This window comes from Polistes dominula, unplaced genomic scaffold (assembly GCF_049000335.1).
Source record: "Polistes dominula isolate Pdom_NZ unplaced genomic scaffold, Pdom_raw_medaka contig_16, whole genome shotgun sequence".
In the NCBI taxonomy this organism is placed as follows: Eukaryota; Metazoa; Arthropoda; class Insecta; order Hymenoptera; family Vespidae; genus Polistes; species Polistes dominula.
Genome location: NW_028301040.1, coordinates 7,242,878 through 7,267,679, shown reverse-complemented (window position 1 = coordinate 7,267,679; position 24,802 = coordinate 7,242,878). Strand labels below are relative to the sequence as shown.

The 24,802-nt window shown below is 33.1% G+C and overlaps 2 protein-coding genes and 1 long non-coding RNA gene across 6 annotated transcripts in view; 1 reads left to right on the top strand and 2 right to left on the bottom strand.

The window, feature by feature from the left end:
• LOC107070567 (odorant receptor 70a) overlaps nucleotides 1-23,958 on the bottom strand; it is a 43,574-nt gene extending 19,616 nt beyond the window's left edge. The window contains exons 1-2 of the mRNA XM_015328883.2: nucleotides 23,757-23,958; nucleotides 23,013-23,578 (exon numbers count right to left, since the gene is read on the bottom strand). Of these exons, the coding sequence (XP_015184369.2) occupies nucleotides 23,013-23,578; nucleotides 23,757-23,958 (768 nt within the window). The remainder of the gene's footprint in view (nucleotides 1-23,012; nucleotides 23,579-23,756) is intronic.
• Nucleotides 10,838-15,103, bottom strand: LOC149031836 (uncharacterized). 3 transcript variants are annotated; one of them, XR_016177393.1, is made up of 3 exons: nucleotides 14,739-15,103; nucleotides 12,314-12,416; nucleotides 10,838-11,740 (listed from the first exon to the last, which is right to left on the bottom strand). It is a non-coding gene; the product is annotated as an uncharacterized LOC149031836 (long non-coding RNA). The 3 variants fall into 3 exon arrangements; XR_016177392.1 differs by lacking the exon at nucleotides 14,739-15,103 and adding an exon at nucleotides 13,408-13,722; XR_016177391.1 differs by lacking the exon at nucleotides 14,739-15,103 and having other exon boundaries at nucleotides 12,314-13,365.
• On the top strand, nucleotides 16,720-18,840 carry LOC149031835 (uncharacterized). 2 transcript variants are annotated; one of them, XM_089174889.1, is made up of 3 exons: nucleotides 16,767-17,943; nucleotides 18,013-18,438; nucleotides 18,768-18,840. In XM_089174889.1, exons 1-2 carry the CDS (start codon nucleotides 17,040-17,042, stop codon nucleotides 18,435-18,437), a joined length of 1,329 nt encoding a protein of 442 aa, XP_089031015.1. In that variant the 5' UTR covers nucleotides 16,767-17,039; the 3' UTR covers nucleotide 18,438; nucleotides 18,768-18,840. The 2 variants fall into 2 exon arrangements, with proteins under 2 accessions (XP_089031014.1, XP_089031015.1); XM_089174888.1 differs by lacking the exon at nucleotides 18,768-18,840 and having other exon boundaries at nucleotides 16,720-17,943; nucleotides 18,013-18,647.
• Nucleotides 23,959-24,802: the final 844 nt, after the last annotated feature.

Sequence of the window (24,802 nt, the reverse complement as noted above, 5' to 3'; positions counted from 1 at the left end):
GCATGGACCGGAAAAGGTGGTAATCACTTGGTGCCAGGTCCGGACTATACGCTGGGTGCGATATAACCTCCCATCCAAGCTCCCGGAGTCTCTGCCGGGTCGTCAAAGATGTGTGCGGTCTAGCGTTGTCCTGATGGAACACAACACCCTTTCTATTCACCAATTCTGGCTTTTTCTGGTCAAGCGCCTGCTTCAATCTGGTCAGTTGTTGACAGTATATGTCCGAATTGAGTGTTTAGCAATAGGGCAGCATCTCATAGTAGATGATTCTCTCCCAATCCCACCAAACACATAGTAAAACCTTCTTGGCCGTCAATCCGGGCTTGGCCGCCATTTGGGATGCTTCGCCGGCCTTCGACCAGGATCTTTTACGCTTTACATTGTCGTATGTGATCCACTTTTCATCACCAGTCACTATCCGCTTCAGAAATGGGTCGATTTTATTGCGATTCAGCAGTGTATCGCATGCATTGATTCGATCAAAAATGTTTTTTTTTGCGTTAAGTCGTGTATCACCCAAACATCCAGCTTTTTTTGTATCCAGCCTTACTCAAATGGTTCAAAACGGTTGTATGAGTGGTATTTAGTTACTGGGCTATCGATCGAGTGCTCACGTGACGGTCTACCTTAATTAATTCCATGATTTTATCAGCATTTTCGACGATTGGCTGACCAGAGCGTCGTGCATCTTTGACATCGAAATTTCCGGAACGGAATCGAGCAAACCATTCTTGTATGCGACGGTCACTTACAGCATCCTCACCGTAGACCGTACAAATTTTTCAGCATGTTTTTGCAGCGTTTTTGCCTTTTTTATAGTAATAAGGCATCACATAGCGTATTTCTTCGGAAATTTCACTCATTTTCAATGGAATATAACTTTTTACACGCACGACGAATTGCGAAACTGTCTTCATAGAGAATATAGCTTAAAATGTCATCTTTCAAACGGCGTATAGTATAACCCGATACGAATCATACAAGCCGAGATGTAGAGGGTTTCTCTAGAGTAAAGATAATATTAGACTGAATTTTTATTTTATGATTTTTATTTAACGGATGCGACTTGCTTTTCTTAGTTGTAGACTTCTCAACGGCTACGCACAGACTGTACTAGTCTGGTGACCACTACTTGTTAGCGTGGTTCCCTAGCCTTCTAGTAACTTTAGAGGGCGCGACCTTCGGTCGTACCGCTACATTACTCCCTTCGGAGCATTTTTCTTATTACATAAAATGCGAAACTTAAAATTATAGATATTTACAAGTATATAAAAATATAAAAATATATAAAGATATATAAAAATATTGCATTATCTCTATCCTAACCTAATAAGTTTTAATTGGTACATACGAATCGGTATTGCAATCTTTTTCGACGAACGCTGGTTTTAGTCTTTCTATAGATACATTTATATGTTTTCCTTTATAGTTAATTTTGAAAATATTATCTGTAATTCTTTGTATAATTTCGTATGGACCTTCGTAAGGCGCTTCTAATGGTTTTTTTACAGCGTCGACCCTTAAAAATATGTGCGTACATGTATATAACCTATCCTGAATAAAGTGTTTCTTTTTGGTATGGTGTGCTGTGGGTATCGGTCTGATTTGCCTTATATGTTGTCTTAATTTTTCTAGGAATATGTGTGGATCTTGTAATAGCTCTTCGCTGAGGAAAAATTCTCCTGGTAGTCTGATGTTTTCACCATATACCAATTCCGCAGCTGAAGCTTTTATATCTTCTTTTAGACTTGTGCGTAGACCAAGGAGCACTGTTGGTAATATTCCTACCCAGTCTTTTTCTTCGTGGCACATTATTGCTGCTTTAAGTGATCTATGCCATCTTTCTATCATTCCATTTGATGCAGGGTGATATGCTGTTGTTCTAATTCTTTTCGCTCCGACTAATTTGGTTAATGCTTCAAATAGTTGACTTTCAAATTGTGTTCCTTGATCAGTTGTAATTGTAATAGGAGAACCAAATCTCGAAATCCACTGCGAATAGAATGTTGTTGCCACTGTATCTGCTGAGGTATCTGGCATTGGAATTGCTTCTGGCCATCGAGTAAACCTATCGATCATAGTTAGGCAGTATCTCATATTTTTAATCGTTAGTAATGGACCTATTATATCTATGTGTACATGTTCGAAACGTCCTTGTGGTACTTCTATTTTCGAAGGTACCTGTTTGTTATGACGGCTTATTTTGCACTTTTGGCATGCTAAACATGTACTTGACCATTCTGCAATATCTTTGTTCATTTTTGGCCACATGAAGCTTTTTCCTATAAGGTGTTTTGTTACTCTGCCGCTGGGATGTGACAAATTGTGTACGTTCTTAAAAATCTGCCTCCGTAAAGAGACTGGAACGTATGGTCTTATGCTTTTTCCTACTATGTCGCCATAAATGTACTTATCAGAGCAATCGAGGAAAATCTTTTGCAGGTTCCATTTTTCTTCTGCCAAGATATTCTTTAGTTCGTCATCCTCTTGTTGCTTTGCCATTAGCTCTTCTGTTGATACTAGGACTGGCATGTCTATGGTTTCCAGTCTTGACATAGCGTCTGCTGCCACATTGTCTTTTCCAGCAACGTAAACAATTTTGGAAGTAAACTGTCCTACGTAATCCAACTGTCTGGCTTGTCTTGGGCTTGCTTTGTCAGTATTTTGCTTAAAAGCGTATGACAGTGGTTTATGGTCAGTCTCTATTATTAATTCTCTTCCTTCTACAAAATATCTAAAAAACTTTAAACTTTTATAGATAGCTAACAATTCCCTATCATACACACTATATCTAATTTGCGCTTTTTCTAGTTTCCTTGAGAAATATCCTAGTGGTTCCCATTTGTTATCGCAGAATTGTTCTAACACTGCTCCAATTGCGCTATCGGAAGCATCAGTCTTCAATTTTAATATCGCTTTTTCTTTTGGGTATGCCAATAACGTTGCTGTGGCAATTGCTTCTTTAGCTTTTTTGAACGCTTCTTCCGCTGCTTGATTCCATTCTATCAGTCTTTTGTCGTGCTTCTTGGCACCTACCATATATTTGTTAAGTGGGTCAAGCCATTCTGCAGCCTTTGGTAAGAACCTCCTATAAAAATTTACAACCCCAAGGAAACGTCGCATATCTGAAACAGTCTTTGGTTTTGTATAGTTTTGTATAGCGTGGACTCGCTCATCCAACAGCGCTATACCCTTATTATCTATCTTATAACCTAAGTAGTTTACGCTATTTTGAAAAAAATTGCACTTTGAAATGTTTATTGTTAGTCCATATTGCCTAAGTCTATCGAATATTGCACGCAGATGTTTTTCATGGGATTCCTTATTTTTAGACGCTACAATTATATCATCTATGTAACAGGCACAAAAATCTAATTTGCTTAATACTATGTTCATAAACCTTTGGAACGTTTGCGCCGCGTTACATAAACCGAAAGGCATCACTGTGTATTCGTACAGACAAAGGTGTGATTACCGCTGTTTTTTCTATGTCTTCCTCAGCCAACGGAATTTGGTGATATGCTCTAGACAAGTCTATTGTAGAAAATATGTTACAGTCACGAAATTGTTGCGTGACGTCGTGTACATGTGGAATGGGGTACTTGTCTGGTACCGTAACGCTATTTAGTCGCCTATAATCTCCACATGGCCTCCATTCGCCGTTTTCCTTTGGTACCATATGCAGAGGGCTCGCCCATTGACTCTTGGACGGGCGACAGATTCCTTCGTTGACTAGTTGCTGAAATTCGGCTTGTGCGATTCGCAGTTTTTCCGGATTTAGCCTTCTTGCTCTCTCTGCTATTGGAGGACCTTTTGTGATTATATGATGTTTCACCGTGTGGCTGATGGGTTTCCTTGAAGTTGGTTTCGTTAAATCTGCGTACTCCCTAAAAAGTTCTAAATACGGACTATTGCAATTAATGGTCAAAATGGTTGGAACGTCAATATTTACTAATTCTGCTTTCCTAGAAAGCAATGTATTGCCGTCCAACAATTTTTTGTTTCTTAAATCAGGTAATAAATTATAAAAATGCAAGAAATCGGCGCCTATTATTGCTTTAGAAACATTCGCTATAATGAATCTCCATGAAAAATCTCGACGAAGTCCAAGATTTAAGTTTAAAAGTTTTTTTCCGAATGTGTCTATTTCTGCACCATTTGCCGCATATAACTTACACGTATTGTCTTTGGTTTCACTTATCGAAGTACGTGGAATCACTGAGACGTCTGCACCAGTGTCTATCAGAAAACATGCTCCTGTTTTCCTATCATTTACCATGAGGCGCAGGTTTCTCGTCGCGTCGTCAACTGCCTCTATTTGAGACGCTTGCCTTAGTTTTCCGAAGGCTTTCTTTTATCCGGGCCTGTCCACTTGCACGGGGATCTGCACTTCCACGATTGTTCCGCGAATTTCCAGTGGTAGTAACATAGGCCGTCATTGTTTCGGTGTTTGCTTGATGATCGGCTTCGACTTCGGGATCTTCCGCGGAAACTTCGGTACCTTCTTCTGCCGCGCATTAGGTTTTTTATCTTCTTCGTTAGTTGCGCGATTTCCCGCATGTATTCTGCTACCTCGTGATTGGTTGTTGCTTGAGCGGCCTTTCCTACTGGCGCTGCTTCCGAAATGGCGGCCGTTTCCGGCAGACGCTCTCTCTCGAGGATCTTATCACCCATTTCCGCTAACCTTGCGGGTGACGTATTTTCGTCTGCAATGGTGAGGATCTCTTGTACCCTGGTTGGCATCCTTTGCATCCATAACGTTAGGAGCATTTTTTCGCTAACACTATCACCTGCTAGGCGTTTCATTTCTCTCCAAAGTTCGGACGGTTTTTTGTCTCCTAACTCAATTCCCATTAACAATCGCCTTAGCCGTTGTTCGTCGGATTTAGTTAGTCTGTGTATTAAGGCTTCCTTTAGATGTGTATACGTACATTGCTCGGGGGGGATGCTAAGATGTCGTGTACCTCTCTTATCAGCGTGGTATCCAAATTCCTTATCACCGCTGAAAACTTTACGGCATCCGATTTAACGTTGTACGCCGTGAATTCCTTTTCCAACATCACGAACCATAAATTTGGTTCCTCTTTCCAAAAGGATGGAAGATTTACATTTCTAAACTCACTGGCGTTGACTTCCTTTGTGTCGGTATCGGCACGGGCCACGTTGGCTTCGCTGGTTGATTGTGCCATTGTTCTTCTTTTTATTATTTTTTCTATTTTAGTTTTTGTATTATTTTTTATTTTTTTACGCGTACGTTCCCGGGTTTCGGCACCAATTTACTGTAGAGAGTTTCTCTATAGTAAAGATAATATTAGACTGAATTTGTTTTATGTTCTTTATTGTTAGGATGCGACTTGCTTTTCTTTCTTGTACACTTCTCAACGGCTACGCACAGACTGTACTCGTCTGGTGACCACACTTGCTAGCGTGGTTCCCTAGCCTTCTAGTAACTTAGATGGCGCGACCATCGGTCGTACCGCTACAAGATATCGACGCTAGCACCATCTATTGGCAAATTCCGCGGATACTTTCTTTCCAATCCAATATTATATTGCCTATTTTACAATGCTAAATTTTTTTTTTTATTATATTGCCAATTTAATAATGCCAATTTTTTTTGTTTGTTTTTATCCCACTGTTAGCTCGAGCATTGCTGAAATACAAAGCGTATGAATATGTGTTTACATGTGAATGTCTTCTTGTGTTTTTATTCTTTTTTTCTCACATTTTTTCTATTACACTTTTCACTTTAAAAGACAAGAGATGTTCTTACCTCGACTAATAAAAAGATAAATGATTATTTATCTTCATACACATATGTATTTATAGTTTTAAACATAATTATTAGACTGAGTATATGTATTCCTCCTCCCAATGCTCAGAATCTTGAAAAAAAGTCAAAAATATGTTAGTATGACGGAGGTAGAAACACAGGAGAACGAACGCTATATATAAAAAGTGTCCGCCAAATGCGGAAAAAATAAATTTTTAGTCTAGAGTGAGCTGTAGTTGCTACGGTGAGTCTCGCTTGAGCACCGGCCCGTACTCAAGCTTTAAATGTCTCTTAAGTCGTTAATGTGTTAAATAAAATCATTTGTACATACCTGAAATTATAAACAAATTTATTTAATTATTGCTTATTAAATTATTTATTTAAAATTTGTCCAACAAGCAAACTAATGAATTGAAAAAATTTTTAAATAATGGCATATATTTTATATTGCTTATTAATTAATAAATTACATAATAACAATGAAAAATGACATTTCTTACTCAATGTAAAGCATATAACACATTGATAGTTCTAAATTTATGAAGAAATAGTTCAAAAAAATTGTTTTTCTATTATAAAATAATGTGTTATAAATAAAAATTATTGAACTTTATTAATCAATCAACTTTGCAATACTTGTTGCCATTTTATTAATTTACGGAAATTTAAGAAAAGTATAAATTGAATAACAACTCCAATAGTAAATAATTAAATAATCTTTGAAAATATTTATTTATAAAACTTTTATGAACATAAAATTTGTTTATAACACAACAGTAAATATATTCGTATTAATTATAAATACTTGACAATAGTTTATATGTTTGGAAAATAACATAGACATGACCTAAGTATACAAGTTTGGATATTTTACGTAATTTTTTGTTTTTAATTTTTTTTATTATTATTATTTTTATTTATATGGTTAGCAAGAAAGTGACCTCGGATAGTAATAAAATAATTTAATATTTTTTTCATCAACTTTGATTGGTGTTCCTTGCAGCCCACAAAAGGCAGTGCTTTTTCTTTACCGACTTTATCAATAATTTCATTCATTGTATCAAATCTAATAGTTTTAGTCCCAACAACAGTTAAGACAACATTTTCTTAAATTAAATAAATTATAATTCTAAAATAAGTTCTAATTAATAATAATTAATAATAATAATAATAATAATAATAATAAATAAATTCTAAAAATAAGTAAAAAATAATTCTTAAGATAACATAATCGTAAATTAAGTAAATATAGAACACAAATATATTTATTAAGTTTCATAAACGTCTTAAAAATGCAAGCTCTGGGTTCTCAGTGAAATAATATAAGCCCACGCTTCATAGTATGCAGTCGCACACAAACACACACATATACAACCAGGGGCGATAACTACGAAGCATGGCATAATGAGGAGACCGAGAATAGGAAAAACTGTATAGCTATATTCTCTCTCATTCTCTCGCAGGCTGAATCCTATATGTTTATCTCTTTTTCTCTTCTTACCAACGTAGCCGTTCTTTTCATTTCATCAAATTTATTTGTTTTGTTTATCGATACCTGTCCCTTTTTCGTTGCATCTGTTTTTAAATCATTCCCATTCTAAAAAAATTTTCACTTACAAAAAAAAAATTATTTAAAATACACGAGATGTAGCTTATATTTCCGATTCGTTTAATCCCTAACCGGTAGTCCCTGAATAGCTCAGGCGGTAGAGATGCAGTCAGTTTGCTCAACGACTACCAGCAACCGGCGGATGATCGAGCCCCCGGATGGAACTGCTGCAGCAATAGTCGATCATGCTTAACAATTTGTGAGGCGTTACCTCGTTACGCTGCTACAAGCGCGCTCGCTTCCTCAGTGGAATGAAACAAGGCCTAGTGAGAAACGGGATGGCACAAAGGTGCCATCCTTTTTTTTCATTTAAAAGATAATTTTATTAATTTCTATTTAACAACAAAATTGTTACATACATTTTTTATTACAACAGATTTATAATTTTCTTTTTCTAATAATTTTTTTCATAGGTTTCTCCAGAGAAAGGTAGAACTTTCAACAGAAGGGGTCATCAGCATTCAAGAAAAATGACTCGAGATTTTCAGTTAAGCTTAAACCTTCTTGTAATTTTCTTAATGTTAAATTATTATGATATTAATATGTATGATTTATTTTTTCGTTTAACGTATCCAGTTTCTTCTATTTAAAAATGCTTCTATTTTATTGAAAAATTTGTGTAAATTTCCTAAATACGCAAACATTATAATTAAAAAACACGTCTTTAGATATTTATAGGAATATAAGAAAAATATTTTACAGTGTTGTCTAATTCTTTTTCTCTGATGTATCTTGTAATCATTTTTTTTTATAAAATATTGCAGACAATACAATTGTTTTATTCTATATATTTCATAATTGTTTATTATAATAATATTTGCGAAATAAATAATTTAATAACATTAATTTTTCAATAAAATAGAAACATTTTTAAATAGAATAGAAATGACACGTTTGGTAAAAACACAAATAAAATTGTCTACAAAACATTATTAATACAAAATCGCTTTATCTCGCTTGCTTTTTGAGATATTTTCAAAAATCTATCATGCTGTCACAGATGCGCGCGAGACTCTCGAGCTATAGAGAATATAGAAGAAAAAGAGAATACATTTAAGAAAAAGGGTTTCATCGCGTTATACTGTTTACATTTAGACGAAGCTAACAATTGGTTGTCTATCTCTCTTGCACGCATGGAAGTTAGGAGTTTGCGCATGCGTGCCATGGCGAACTACGTCACAATGAGTAAGAGCAGGATAGCTTCATTTTCTGTTTCTTTCTACAAAGCCGTAGGACTAAGGGAGTAATTACCTGTCTTTAAATTGGGATATTTCCTACAGGTAAATATTTATAAATATAAATTCAACACCAAAATTTAAAAAATAAATTAAAAATTCATATGAAAAAGAAAATTTTTTTAAATAACCCGTTTTATGCGAAATATCGAGCAAAAACCGTTTTCACCCCTTGATTTTTAATAGAAGGGATGAAAAAAAAAATTTTTTGTTTCCCTACGATTGTTCTTTGTAGTTTTTTAAAGATAATTAAAAAAAAAAATTTTAAAAAGTCCAATTTTTATATTTTTTATTGAATTTTCATTTTTTGAGTACTTTGAACCGTCGTAGGGGTGAAAGGGTGCGTTTTAGGGGAAAAATGGTTTGATATAGATAGGCCTAAAATTTTATGCTCTACAACTTTTATTTGAAACTTTTTTTGATATTTTCAACATATAATCCAAAAATCGTATTTTGGGGTAGTTTTTAATTTTTTTCACCCCTTTCCCGGTGGTTAAGAACTTTTTTACTTTGCCCACAGTATTGTACGCATTTTTCTGATAATTTCCATATTTTTTCAGCCGTATAGCTCAAAAACCCTATTTCAGGGCTATTTTGACTGGACTATAATAAAGATATTCTCTAGAAATGTTTTTTCAACTCTGTAACCTACCACACTTCGAGACCCGTATTTTTTATAACATATCTCGTCCTTATTCTTTGGACCACAAACTTATCTTTCTAAATACTCTCGTCGAAATAAAGATCTGAACAACGAAAAATCTAAAAAATGCATTGAATCGTATCGCTCTCTCAGCTTATCGAACTGTGTACACTACGAGTCCCAAATTTCAGCTCCGTGGTAAGCTCCACCAATTCACGCTGGGTGTTCAGCCTGTCAAAAATGTTTTTATTTGATTAAAAAATTAACATAAATTTCTTTATTACGTAAATATTATAATTATTAATATAATTTTTTTGTATTCCTGGGTCAATACAAGTCTTTGTATATTTTTTATAAAAACATATAAATATGAAATTCAATAGACTTATTTAAATCTTAACGAATCTAATATATTCTATGAAGAAGGAAAAGAAAAATGTAACAGTAATTTACTTGCTTCCGAATGGAGTTTGTCATCTGCTTCTAATGTTTTCTACAGTGTTGTCTAATTTTTTTCTCTGATGTATTTTGTAATTTTTTAATATACAGAGTAAGATATCTTTAACAAAAAGATTTAAGAAGTGAGTAGGAATGATGACAACACGCCCATATTCTTTGCAAAACTATAGGCAGTAATATTATCGAACCGATAATAAAGATTAGGAATATTTTTTTTTTTTTTTTATATATATGAGAGTTTATTTGCAATCTATTACAAAGTAACAATAAGCAAATTTGTTGGTAAAAATAGAATAGTACAAGAATAACATGCAGGTATTTCGCTCAATAGCTAATACCTTCTTAATATTAATATCACATGTATGACGTATATCTTAATGTAACAAAAATATAATATTATATATTTAACCTTAACTCAGACTACTTGAAATATACTTAAAATCTAGCTATATTGTCTATCGGTTTGAATCTTTTTAAGCGGCGTAAATCGTGAACTTCGTTAAGCAGTTCATTAGCTAAGGTATTAGGGTGGAATTGGAGTTTTTCAGAGTACTTAGTAGTAGAGTTTTTAACAACTGACTTGACAGAGGGTATTTCAAGATCCTTAGAGATGTTTTTGTTAGTGACATACCATGGAGAGTTTGTTATAATGCGAAGTGTCTTTGATTGGAATCTTTCAAGGATTTCAATATTAGAGTTGGCAGATGAGCCCCAGAGTTGGATACCATAGGTCCAGATGGGTTTCAAAATACTTTTGTATATTATAACCTTACTATTGAGAGAAAGTTTGGAGTTTGGACCTAATAGCCAGTAGTGTTTCCTAAGTTGTAAGCCAAGTTGCTTCCTCTTTTGCCAGATGTGGTGTTTCCAGTTTAATTTACTGTCTAAGTGCATTCCTAGATATTTCACTGAATCTGATTGGGGAATTTGTATGCTATTAATTGATACTGGAGCACATGTTTGTTTTCTGAGTGTGAAAGTAATGTGCACCGATTTCGTTTCATTAATACGAATTCTCCATTTTTTTAGCCATAATTGTATACCGTACAAATTTTCTTGAATCAGGTTTGAAGCTAGTGTTGGGTTGGAGTGAGAAGCCATGATTGCAGTGTCATCTGCATAAGTAGCGGTGGTTGTTTGTTCAGTCGTTGGTAGATCTGCCGTATATAACGTATATAAAACTGGTCCAAGGACACTTCCTTGTGGGACGCCTGACCTGATAGGATGTAGTTTGCTAAATGTATCATTTTGTTTAACAATAAAGTATCTATTATCAAGATATGACTTTAATAATTGGAACATACAGAAGGGTAGTGCTTTTTTAAGTTTGTATAATAAGCCTGGGTGCCATACTTTATCAAAGGCTTGAGTGACGTCCAGAAAGACAGCCGAGCAATACTTTTTTTCCTCAAGACTTAAGCTTATTTGACGGACTAGTCTGTGTACCTGCTCTATCGTAGCGTGCTTATTCCTGAACCCAAATTGGTGTGCAGGTAAGATTAGGAATATAGATCAAATTTCAACGGACTTTCTCTGTTTTTTATAATTCTGTTCTCATGGAAACGATCCAACCTTGGGATGTAGGTAGCTGACAAAAACTAACATTTCAAAATTGTACACATGAAGATAGAACATCGAGGATAATATTAAAAGGGAATCTGAAAGAAATAAGATACGAAGACCGCGAATGCAAGGATCGTGCTCAGGGACGGGAACAATGGCGGGATTTGGTATTTGTGGCAATGAACTTTCGAGTTCCTAACGCCAATTAATAATAATAATAATAAAGATAGAATATCCAATGCGCTAGTCATAAATACAAACCCAAAATTGTAGAATGTTTGTCGGTGGAAAGATACCCTGTCTTAACCTAAATAAATATAATATATTTTTTTTGAAACTCAAGTAGATTAAATTTCTTCTTTCACACTTTTCACACTTTCTGTGTATGTGAAATATCTTTATCATGGGTTAGCATACACAAGTATTTCCTTTTGTGTTGCAACTTATACCTGTAGGTGCTGTAAAAAAGGGGACAATTCTGGTCGTATTTTTTTCGTTTCATCGGGTTTTGAATTACAACGATTTTAATATCTATTTATCATTTCCGTTGTCTTATTTTATAATATTAAAAATTTTTTTTTAAATTTATTTTCTATATTTTTTTTTATATTTGTAAAATAAGTTATATTATTGTATTTTTATTGAAAATATAAAGTAAATAAGGTTTATTTGTTTTTGTCACGTGTCATGTTTCTTCTATTTAAAAACTTTTCTATTTTATTGAAAAATTAGTATAAATTTCCTAAATACGCAAACATTATAATTAAAAAACATGTCTTTGGATATTTATAAGAAAAATATTCTACAATGTTGTCTAATTCTTTTTCTCTCATGTATCTGATAATCAATTTTTTTTTTGTAAAATATTGCAGACAATACAATTATTTTATTCTATATATTTCATAATTGTTAATTATAATAATATTTGCGAAATAAATAATTTAATAATATTAATTTTTCAATAAAATAGAAACATTTTTAAATAGAAAAGAAATGACACGTTTGGTAAAAAAAAAAAACGGACCACGCACCTTCTTTCTTTATTTGGACCGTCGGTTCGTTTGGACCTTATACTTTTGTCGCATACCTACGTGCTTATCTCTGTTTATTCTTCTACCCTTCTATCACTCCTACCTACAAACATTTCGAGTATCGAAATAATATGTGTCAACGCTTTGTAGTATGCAGTCGCAAACAAACACACACATATACAACTAGGAGCGATAACTACGAAGCATAGCATAAAGAGGATACCGAGAATAGGAAAAACTGTATAGCTATATTCCGTCTCATTCTCTCGCAAGCTAAATCCTATATGTTTGTCTCTTTTTCTCTCATTATTTAGTATAGCAGCCGTTTCATAGCTTCGTTACATAGTTCCGTTTCCTACCGACCGCGTTTATTTACTTTTCAGATCACTCCCATTCTAAAGAAGTTTTCACTTCAAAAATAGAAGAAATAGATGAAAATTGCCAAAGCAATAACGTCCATGGTATGTACTTGAGAATAAATAGACTTTAAAAGAAATTCCAAGCTAGGACGAAACTAGTGAAAGACAGGAACAATAATTCAATTACGGATGCAATGGAGGTATTAAACACGAGGAAAAATTATTTTGACCGATTATTGAATGTAGAATTTGAGAATGATCAGGAAATAGAGAATTTTGTGTTCCACACGGCGGAATATATGATTAACGAACTGACAATTGCAGAAGTAAATAGCGCGATTAAAAAATTAAAAAATCATAAATCACCGGATACGGACGCGATTTCAGCGGGGCTAATCAAATTGGGAGTAAGTAGATAATTTGAAGAAATTTATGAATTAATTAAATTAATATGGAATAAAGAAACATTGCTGGAACAATGGAAAAAACCAATTAACCATTTGACCTACACGCTAACTTCACGGTGGCGGTGCTTTGCGTTACGCTTTAACCAGCGCTACGGTGTCCCATTCTCACACTTCGCTTCGCTTCGAAGCGCTTCAGTAAAACCAAGATTTTGACATGTTTAAAATCTTTTTTTGCTTCGGGACCAAGTGCATATTGTTTTTAGACATCTAAAGTACATTTTAAGCTAAAAACAAAGTTGATTTTTTGAAAATTTTAGAGTGGTGTTACCTCGCAAAGAGCGCCTCAGCGTGTTGGTAGGACGTATAGTATACGTCGCTTTCAGTTTTGGGACAGAAACATCACGACGTATGGTATACGTCATAATAGGTCAAGTGGTTAAAATCCTGATTTTCTAAAAAAGAGACAAAATGAATTGTGTTAATTACCGGAATATCTCACTTCTTATCCACGCGCTATAATCTATCAAAACGCGCTAATCTCTATCAAAAAGCGTACGATTTAATAAAACGGGAGAAAATGATCGAAATTCTAATACCAATTGGGGATACCAAGAAAATTGGTCAACCTGGTTCAACTTTGCTTAAAGGAAACTAGGGGTAAAGTGAGGATAGGTAATCAAATGTCGGAAGATTTTAGTATGCATAGCAGATTAAAACAGGGGGACGCACTGTTCTTTTGTTCAATTTAGTCCCGGAATTTTCTGTTGAAGAACTGCAGAAAAGTAAAGATGGTCTGCAGTTGAACGGGGCAACGCAACTGTAGACATACGCAGACGATATTGCTTTGTTAGGGGACAATAAAGAGATATTAATTAATAACGAAAAAACACTAATAGATAAAATAAAAGAACTGGGACTACAAATAAACGTGGAAAAAACCAAATATATGGTCACCAATAGAATTCAGAATGTGCGTAATATTGGAACTTTGATCATTCGAGATAAAATTTTGGAATTGGTCAGTAGCTTTAAGTATTTAGGATCGATCATAAACTAGATGAAAGAAATAAACGAAGAACTTAAGAAAAGAATCAATTTACGCAAAGCGTGCTTTTATTCGGTCAATAAATTACTCAACTCGCGGGTGCTGTCTAGGAACTTAAAAAACGTGATATACAGGACGATCATCCTACCGGTAGTCTTTTATAGCATGAAACGTAGACGAATAGAAATTTAGGGTTTTCAAAAATAAAGTTGTTTGTAAAATCTTCGGTACAAAACACGATGAGGAAATGGGCAAATGGAGAAAACTTTATAACGTAGAAGTACACCGACTGTACAACAAACCGAACATCATTAAACGACGTAAAATCACGCTGATTAAGCTGGGTAGGTAAAGTGGCGCGCCTAGGGGAGGATCGAGAGGCGCATAAAATACTGATCGAACGGGAAAAGATCACTGGGTACACCAAGACGTAGATGGGGGGGACAATATTAGATGGAATCTTGGAATGGAGACGTCGCGCTCAGGGACGGGAACACTGGCGGGTTTTAGTATTTGCGGCAATGAACTTTCAAGTTCCTAATGCCAATTAATCATAATAACATTTAGAATATTAAAAAAATTGTTAATTATTCGAAAAGAATGTGTATTGTTACCTGAAAACATCGAGTATACCGATCAGAGCATCGTCTTCCTCGTAATTCACTTTTAGACTGACAATGAGTCATTGTCCTCTATGAAAATACTTTTATTCAATATTGTTTATATGACTTTCTGAATGTTTCACATATGTACAATAGTTATAATATTCCTAATAAAGAGAATTTAAAATTATAACGTTTTGATTTTCGCATCTTTTGCATTCGAATGTAATTATTTTATCGCTCCTGCACAATTATGACTTCGAGGGTGAAATTTTGCTGTAATGTAAGTAGAGTGTATTAAAATATTAAAATAATTGTTAATTAACCGATGGAAGTGTATATTGTTGTTTAAAACTACAGAATATATGTCCTGAGTACCATTCTCTTCCGAATTCACCTTCAGACTGACACGTTATCCTCTGTTATATATACTTTTAAATATTCTCCCCCTACCCTCCTCAGTAAATTCATCGGCAAGCCGTCCCCTTCCCCATCCTACCACCTTCCTTCTTCATCGTTGTCCCTCTTCCTCTCAACCTATCCCTCCCTATCCCTTCCCCTCCCAAACCTTCCCCTCCCAAACCTTCCCCTCCCTAAATCCTTTCCCTTCCATTTTTCTTTACTCATATTTTCTTGTAATATAACTCATGCTTGAATCGGTCAAAAGATGCACAAGTTTTTTGTTAGTTAATAGAGTCAAAACTATTTAGATTTCCTTTTTTTTTTATTAAACTTAATTAACATACATTAAACAGCACAATACTTTCTCTTTTACCTTTTATCTTTAATATTTTTAACTTTGATCAAATATTATTATATTTGGAATTTGTTTTTGTAAAGCACGTGATATAAAAGTACATAATACACAATGTTTAAAATAAATTTAATTTGTTTTATTAGAAACGTAATATTTGAAACTTACCTATTTCTTTATTATTATGTATTATAATATAAAATCACGCGTTTAAATTTAAAAGTGCATCTGCGCCAATTTGGCCACTTGTATTTTAGGATTGGGTTTATTGACTGTATGATTAATATAGTTTTATTTCTTTTACAGGTGATTATCATTGGATTTAATTTCAATCCTCTTCAATTTTCTTGCATTAGAGTACCTTAAATTGCTATTATTGAAAATACACATATACATGTATTTCAGAAGGCACATATACAAACACAAAATATAATATATAATTTTAGAAAATTCTATCAGAATATCTATCAAAAATATAATAATTTGTGAATTAATTTTATTTTACTTTTAAAATTAAAATAAAACGCGAATTAGAGTCAGGAGTGTTTTAGAGCCATCGCAGAACTTCTAACACTAACTGTGGTTCTTAACCGATGTTCCGCGAAATTTTATGCCTTTGTTCAAAATGAAAGTACAACTGCAAATGTTTTTGTAAAATGTCTTGAAAACGAAATTTAGTGCGCTAAAATACCATATTTAGCTGCTATTTTTAATTACTTAAATATGAAAATATTTTGAAATCTACTGATAAATTGTCAGCATTTTAAAAAAATATCTTTTTGGAAAAATCGTATATTAGAACAAAATACAGTAGATATGTTTCCTTCACTTCATAATAAAAATATCAAGGAAATTATTTTTATTATAATAGAACATTTAACTCTATTGGAAGAAAAAATTGAACTTTATTTTCCTTCCTTAAATATAGAAAATTATGATTGGATACGAAATTCATTTGGTACAGTTAATACATCGAATTGTGAGTTTTCATTACAAGAAGAAGAACAATTAATTACCTTGTCACCGGATTGTACTCAAAAATGAAATTTAATGAAATAATTCTGGAGAAATTTTGAATTTTTTTTCAAGCCGAATATCCAGCTCTTTCCACAAAGGCACTGAAAATTTTGTTACAGTTTTCAACCTCATATTTATGTGAATTCGGTTTCTCAACATTAACCAATATAAAAACTGAAAAACGCGAAAGTCTTATTAAGGGTTCATTCTGGTTTATAATTTTGAAAAAATTAATTTTTTTTTTTGCATTTTTCGAAAGTAGACATATGTAGAATTATCATACAAAAATTTTAGAACGATCCGAACAGTCTAAGTATATTATTTTGCGACCCAAACACAGAGATATTACAGAGAGAGGAGACAAACCATAAACGGTTGTTTAAGTGGAAATGTCTCTGCATATTATTCAGAATGGTGTAGGAAAACAAAACAAGTATTCAGTTTTTTTCGCTATATTCTTTTTTTTGGAAAGGAAAACTCTATGCAGAGACTAAAAGGAAAGTTTAGGAGGGCTACTTGGTATTGGTGTGCATGGTATAAATATGTTTTGCAATCTTATGGACCTCGGAAAAGGTTTAAGTATCTCTGCATATTATGGAATCGTTGACTCTATACTAATCGCGGTCAATGCTGTTTTTAATGTAGTGTCGCATAAAGCCGTCACCGAAGAGCAACTCGAAAACAAGAAACGAGGAGAACCAGAGGATATTCTGTCTGTTTCTGGCGACGGCTCTTGGGCCAAAAGAGGATTCTCTTCGTTAATTGGAATAGTTTCTCTAATTTTAAAATATAGTGGAAAAATTGTCGACGTTTCTATAAGGTCAACTTACTGTAAGGGATGTGAGATGTGGAAAAAAAAAGTGAAGGAAATAAACTATCTTGCCTGGTACGAACAGCATAAAACGCATTGTACGATAAACCATGAAGGTAGTGCCGGGAAGATGGAGGTTGATGGTATCGTGGAGATGTTTCTTCGATCACTCAAGAAGTTCTCCGTAAAATATGGTTTTTATATCGGCGATGGCGACACGAAAACTTTTCAAATGTTGCTAAATGTTTTTCCCTACGGCAAAGATTTTGTTATCAAAAAATTAGAGTGTGTTTTACATGTTGCCAAACAAGTTTTCAACCGTGCTAATGAAGCACGAAAAGCACTGATTCAAAAGAAAAAAGCTTTGAAACAAGCGGAAGCCAAAAAACCTGCTGCAAAAAAAGGACCGAAGAAAGTTGTAAAAAAGAAAAAAGTTATTAAAAAAAGTGTTCCAGTGATTAAAACTCAACGATTGACTATAAAGTTGATGAAGGAATTGTCAACTAACTATGGGTTAGCTGTTCAAAGAAATAAAAATTCAATTGAGAACATGAGAAAGGAAATTTGGGCGGGGTACTATCACAAAATTTCTACTGATGATGACCCGCAACATACATACTGTTCTAGCAACTGGTGTAAGTATCGTAAAGTTGAGGCAGCTAAAACCCTTGATACTTATAAACATCCTCCTCCTTTCGCTAAAGATGTCCAAGAAGTATTAAAGCCAGTGTACGAAGACCTGACAAAACCAGAATTGCTTGAAAGATGTTTAGGTGGCAACACTCAAAATAATAATGAGTGCTTCAACAAATGCGTTTGGGCTATGGTGCCTAAACATCTATTTAATGGTAAAAAAATTGTGGAAATAGCTTGTCAATTGGCAGCTTGTATATTTAACGAAGGTTTTGATCCAATACTAAAAATAATGCACGTTTTGGAGATAAAACTTGGCCCTATCGCAGTCAATTACGCTAGTCACCGCGACAACACGCGTGTGCGTTCAGCCAATCGTTTGAGCGGAGAATCTTTAAAAGAGGCCAGGACACAACGAAAAAAGGTTAGAGTTGAAGAAAATGAGTATTTTGAAGAAGCAGAAGGCATACTGTATGGTGCAGGCATCGCAGAATAAGGTAGAGTCAGACTTTTTAAAAATTTGTTAAAAGAAACTTTAAACGCGTTTTTCTCGAAACAACGTTTTTTCGGTTGGCGGGCATGATATCTCCGAAACTACTCAACCGATCCTTCTGAAATTTTAACCACATACTCTACACATGAATGGCTATCTCGCATGCTACAACCAAGTCAAAATATTAATTTTTACTATTTTTTTTTTACAAAAAACTGCTTTTTTCGAAAAATGGCTGTCATTTTGTTTTGCTTTCATAAAAATTGATAGTTTTAGCATACCCGATAGCCATTGTCATACTAAATTTAAAACCGTTTAATTTTTTTGTTTTAGACCACCCGTTCTCAAATTTCGATGCCCGCCAACAGCATACCTTTTTTTGACGGGTTCACGAAGTTACTGCTGTCAGACAGCAAATGAGAAAGAACCATAACGCTACGAGTGATGATGACAAATGGCTGCCCACGCGAACTATTCAGTTGACTTTCTCTGGTCAAGTGTTGCCTCTAGAGATTAAAATGCTACATGTAAAATCTGATGTTAAACCATATGTGAATAACCCAATGCAGTGCTTTAACTGCTTCAAGTTTAGACACACAGCTAAAACTTGTAGAGCGAAGAAAAAATGCATCATGTGCAGGCTTGATGCCAGCGAACATGATAATTAAAAGGATAAGCAGATATGCCCAATGACAACGCCCAAGTGCGCCAATTGCAGAGTACCGCACAAGATTATTGACTCTAGCTGTTCTGTCTACCAAAAGAACTTACGGATCAATGAAATGATGGCCTATGATAACATCTCATTCGCTGAAGCTAGTAAAATTGTAAATTCTGAATCGGCAGCGCCTATCAGAACAAAAGAAAATTATCCTGCTCTCTCGCAAGACCAGAATAGAAATTATTCAAATATTATTAACAAGAATAAGAAAAATCAGATAATTAACACCAAAGACAGATTAAGAGATTCTCAGATCAATAAGTTGCAAATGCCTAATGTTTCTTGTGATCTCACTACCGAGGCTCAAGCTCAGGACCCGAACTTGCATTCACAAATTAATACTGTCAACTCTAAATTGAATAACGAATTGGATTCTGATATCAATTCTACCTATCGAATTGATAATTATGAATTTGCAACTCAATCACCGTCTGAATTCACAACTCAACAACAGAATATTGCTACTGCAAATAATTCAACTGCATCTACTTCAGCTGAAGATTCAACCTACGGCACTTATGAGCCGCTACAACGAACGTCGTCGGAGGAGACGCTAAGTCCTGGGAGGCCGCCGAAACCGCCAAGGCCGAAGCAGCAGACGCCCTCTAAGGTGGTGTGTCCATCTACGACTTCACCGCTTAATAGTACTGTTACAAGACTTTCGAATAGAATAAACGATTCTAGTAATACACTCAAGACATATACGAGAGATAATAGTAAGAATATTAAGGGCAATAAAATTGCGTAGAATATTATTATATTATATCATTAAACAAATCTTCCAAAATTTACTAATAAATATTATTCTATTATAGATAATTCAAATTTTAAAATATTACAATGGAATTGTAGATCAATTTCCCACAAATTATGCTTACAAAACTACGCATAAGATTATGATGTGATTGTCATTAGTGAAAATGACAAAAATGTGATTGAAATTAGTGAAAGTCATAGACAATATGAGATTTACTCTAAACGGTTTTAATACCCTTAGATTCGATAGACCCGATTGCAAAGAAAGAGGTTTGGCATTTTTTATTAGAAAAAATATTTTTTATCAAAAAGTAGACTTAAATATTACACTAAATAGTTTGGAAATAGGAGCTATTTCAGTAGGCTGTAACTTGGGTGAATTAGTAATAGTATCCTGCTATAGGTCGCTCAAAACAGGTAATAATTTAACCTCAAGAGAATGGATATCATTGACAGATAAAATTAAAACATTCAATTCTTACATATTACTAGGAGACTTTAATGCACATCACCCACTTTGGGGAAATAATAAATCTTGTAGAAACGGCAATATCATATATGATAATACAGACTTTGACGACTTCTTTCTTTTAAATAATGGCAAACCTACTCATATTTTGATCTCGGATAAAGGTCATACCTTTTCGAAAGTAGATTTAACCTTTTTATCTGTGAATTTGTCTTTTAGGGCAGACTGGTCAGTGCTTAAGGACTCGTGGGGTAGCGATCATTACCCCATTATTATTTCCTTTAATCTTAAAGTTGACGAACAATATAGAGCAGATTATCGCATTAATCTAAAAAATATAGATTTAGCAAAATTTTTCAAACTACTTGACGATAAAAAATCAAATTTCAATAATATAGTTTTTACTAACCAACCAGCTGTCAATAGATATAATTCATTTATAGATTTTATTTATAAAGCTTTAGACGACTTCAGTTTAAGGAAAAAGCCAAATTCTAATGATAAAACTTTTAAGCGTAAGAAAAAAGTTAGGAAAAATATATAGTGGAATGAAATTATGTGATAAAGCAGTTAGGCTAAGGGATGCATCATTTAGGTCGATTCATGATAGGTGCAATCGAGAATGTTTTTCGATCATAAAAAGTTAGAAGCCCAAACCGTAAGAACATTAAGGGTTCATTCTGGTTCTTACGCCGAAAAAAAGGCTATTTTCACGATTTTTTTTTAGGCTTTGTAGAATACATATACATATGAAAGTTGTTGGGTATGATAAATACACTCTAGAAGTACGAGAAAAAAATTTTTTTTTATTGTTTTTAACATATTTTGACATTCAAAATGGCTGACAAACGTGAACCCTTTAAACGTAGGTATGGAGAGAATAGGTAGGTATAGAACGGTTGGTCTAAAACAAAAAAATTAAACGGTTTTAAATTCAGTATGACAATGGCTATCGGGTATGCTAAAACTATCAATTTTTATGAAAACAAAACAAGATGACGGCCATTTTTCGAAAAATAAAAAAATCGTTGATTTTTTTCGCACTTTTTTACAAAAAAAATATAGTAAAAATTAATATTTTGACTTGGTTGTAGCATGCGAGATAGCCATTCATGTGTAGAGTATGTGGTTAAAATTTCAGAAGGATCGGTTGAGTAGTTTCGGAGATATCATGCCCGCCAACCGAAAAAACGTTGTTTCGAGAAAAATTCGTTTAAAGTTTTTTTTTACAAAATTTTAAAAAAGTCTGACTTTACCTTATTCTGCGATGCCTGCATCATACAGTATGCCTTCTGCTTCTTCAAAATACTCATTATCTTCCACTCTAGCCTTTTTTCGTTGTGTCCTGGCCTCTTTTAAAGATTCTCCGCTCAAACGATTGGCTGAGCGCACACGCGTGTTGTCGCGGTTACTAGCGTAATTGACTGCGATAGGGCCAAGTTTTATCCCCAAAACGTGCATTATTTTCAGTATTGGATCAAAACCTTCGTTGAATATACAAGCTGCCAATTTACAAGCTATTTCAACAATTTTTTTTACCATTAAATAGGTGTTTAGACGCCATAGCCCAAACGCATTTGTTGAAGCACTCATTATTATTTTGAGTGTGGCCACCTAAACATCTTTCAAGCAATTCTGTTTTTGTCAGGTCAACATCAACCTTTTGTTTTTTGCAGCTATATTCATGCAGAGACATTTCCACTTATACAACCGCAGATGGTTTGTCTCCTTTATCTGTAATATCTCTATGTGTTTGGGTCGCAAAATAATATACTTAAACTGCTCGGATCGTTCTAAAATTTTTGTATGATAATTCTACATATGTCTACTTTCGAAAAATGCAAAAATATAAAAATTGATTTTTTCAAAATGATAAACCAGAATGAACCATTAATATAGACAAAGAAATGAGAGTAGCTTTATCCCATATTAGACCTGATATTGTTAAAATCTGCAAAAGTCAACAAGCTCAGATATCGCACTAAAATTGACGAAATACAATTTTAGAAAAGAGTTAAAAGTTAAAGTTTGTACTAATATAATATTTTTAAATTAATGTTTTCTTTCTTTATTTTCTATTTTTATAATTATCTATTATCTTTATAATATCTATAATTAAATGTTAAATATGTTGTATTATATTATGTTATGTATAATGTATAATCTATATATAACTTCCAATATTAATAAAAGTTAAATGTTTACACACATTTTTTGTTGGTTTTATAATCCTAATCGTCTTAATGATTTTGGTGTTTTGCAAATTTTCCTTTTAATTAAAAATGTACCGTGACTTTGAAAAGGTTAAGAACCATTGCACTAACTGTTAATATAATAATTGATAAGAAATGAGTCCAAATTTTAAATGTACAGAATCATGCCGAGAATGAAAGGTTCTAGACGGCACGTGCTACTGGTTTCAATTTTTTCAATAATTTATTGACTTTCACATTAGTAATTCTTTTTTTGGAATGGAACTCATTAAAATTGTATATTTTGTTTCATATTTATATTTTTGAATATTTTTTTGTATAACATTTGGAATATATAGTAATGAAATGTTATTCACTGCAAGTGAGCTTTAAATGATTTTAACATAAGATAATAATAATATAATTAAAATAATAATTACCACAATTGCTTGAAATCCAGTTAGACATATCATCGATGTACTTGAAAACATTTGAACTAACATGCTAGAACTAAATAGATCATTCAAGTCATTGATCATGTTTAACAATCGTTGATGATGTTGAATACATTGTTTAAAGAATTTTTCGAATTGGTCAGGTTGTTGTCTTTTATTCATTATTATCGATTTCTTCTTTTTGTTAATATTATCATTATCTTTATCAATGATAGATCCGATCTCTACTGTTGAACAATGCTGAAAATTCATACTTAATATCTCTAATTGCAAGAGAATCAAATTACAAATAGATACGATAATGGTGTCAATTGCTAAAATTGCAGTTACACCAAAAAATATGCTAAAAGCTTCAATAACGAAGCCAATTTCGTGTCCTGGTGATGTCCTGATGTCAAAAGGATAACGTGCCCGTATCGGTAAGCTACCATCTTCCGTTGATGCAAAAAATATCAAAGCGATTACCAAAAGATAACCTAGGGAGCAGAAACTGTAGAATGGTAATTTATCTCGCCATAAATAATATCTTAATTTTTCCATAAGATTGACTTCTATAAAGAAAAATAAATTATAATTTAGATCAGATTATAAATTAATTTATTCAGGAAGATGAATTATTAATGAAAAAATCAAATATTTGTGATTAATAACTTTAAATAAGATATAAAATATAACTTGAAATAATAGATAATTATTTGAAGATTATATTTTGAAATTGAAAATACTTACCAGAGAATTGGCAAAGTTCTTCGCAAGAGTTTAATGTTTCGTCACTAAGTCGAGCAATTTTATCACGTGTACATTGACAATTGATCACATTGAATAGAACTACAAACATTCCAGCGAAAACACAACCGTCATCTGTCACTATTGATAGGTCATCAAGCATCATGCAAATATCAGTGAAAAGTGTTACCGCGAATATTATCATTGCGCTCACTGCGATTTTGTTGTATATAAAATAAATACACTTCAAGAAAGATGAAGTATTTGATTTAAGAGTCCATAATCCAACCCATCTGTGTTATATCGATTATTATCAGAAATGTTTTATATGAAAATGATGATTAGAAAATACATATATTATATTTATATGTCAGTGTTAAATTGTATATTTTATGGTCAGTTAAATAGTGGAATTTATTAAATTAACCTTATATAATAATTATAACCTTATATAACCTTAAATATTATTTATAAATATTATAACACCCTATAATAATTAGCCTTACCGGAAATAACTTGGTGTATTTGAAAAATTATATAACAAGAATTTTATTATGTACTATTACTAGTAGTTTTTGAAAATAACGAGGTTATTTATGAATTTACAAGAAGCGAATAATGAAAGTATAAGATTGAAATTTAAAATTTCGTCTTTAAAATCTGTTTTTCTTTCTACAACAATGCTCGTAGTTATCCGTTCCAATCCTCTCTTATTCTATACTTTGAAAATCAATGTTCTGTTAATCGTGCTGATCTATCGGATCTAATCTACGAATCCAATTTCTATTTCATACCTTAACAGCTCATTTCTTGTAAATCTTAAAAGATCAAAGTCGCTATTTCTAAATCTTTGACACATTTTTTATAGCTTTATATGTTACTGCACCTTCATCCATGGAGAAAAATCATTTCAGCAATTTCGGAAACATTATTCTTTAATTAAAAGGTAAATAGTATAATGTGCTACATGTGAGTTTTGTCAGACACCATTACCTTATTTACTAATAATTTTTATTTTTATTAGTTGTCAAATGTAAAAGAAAAAATAA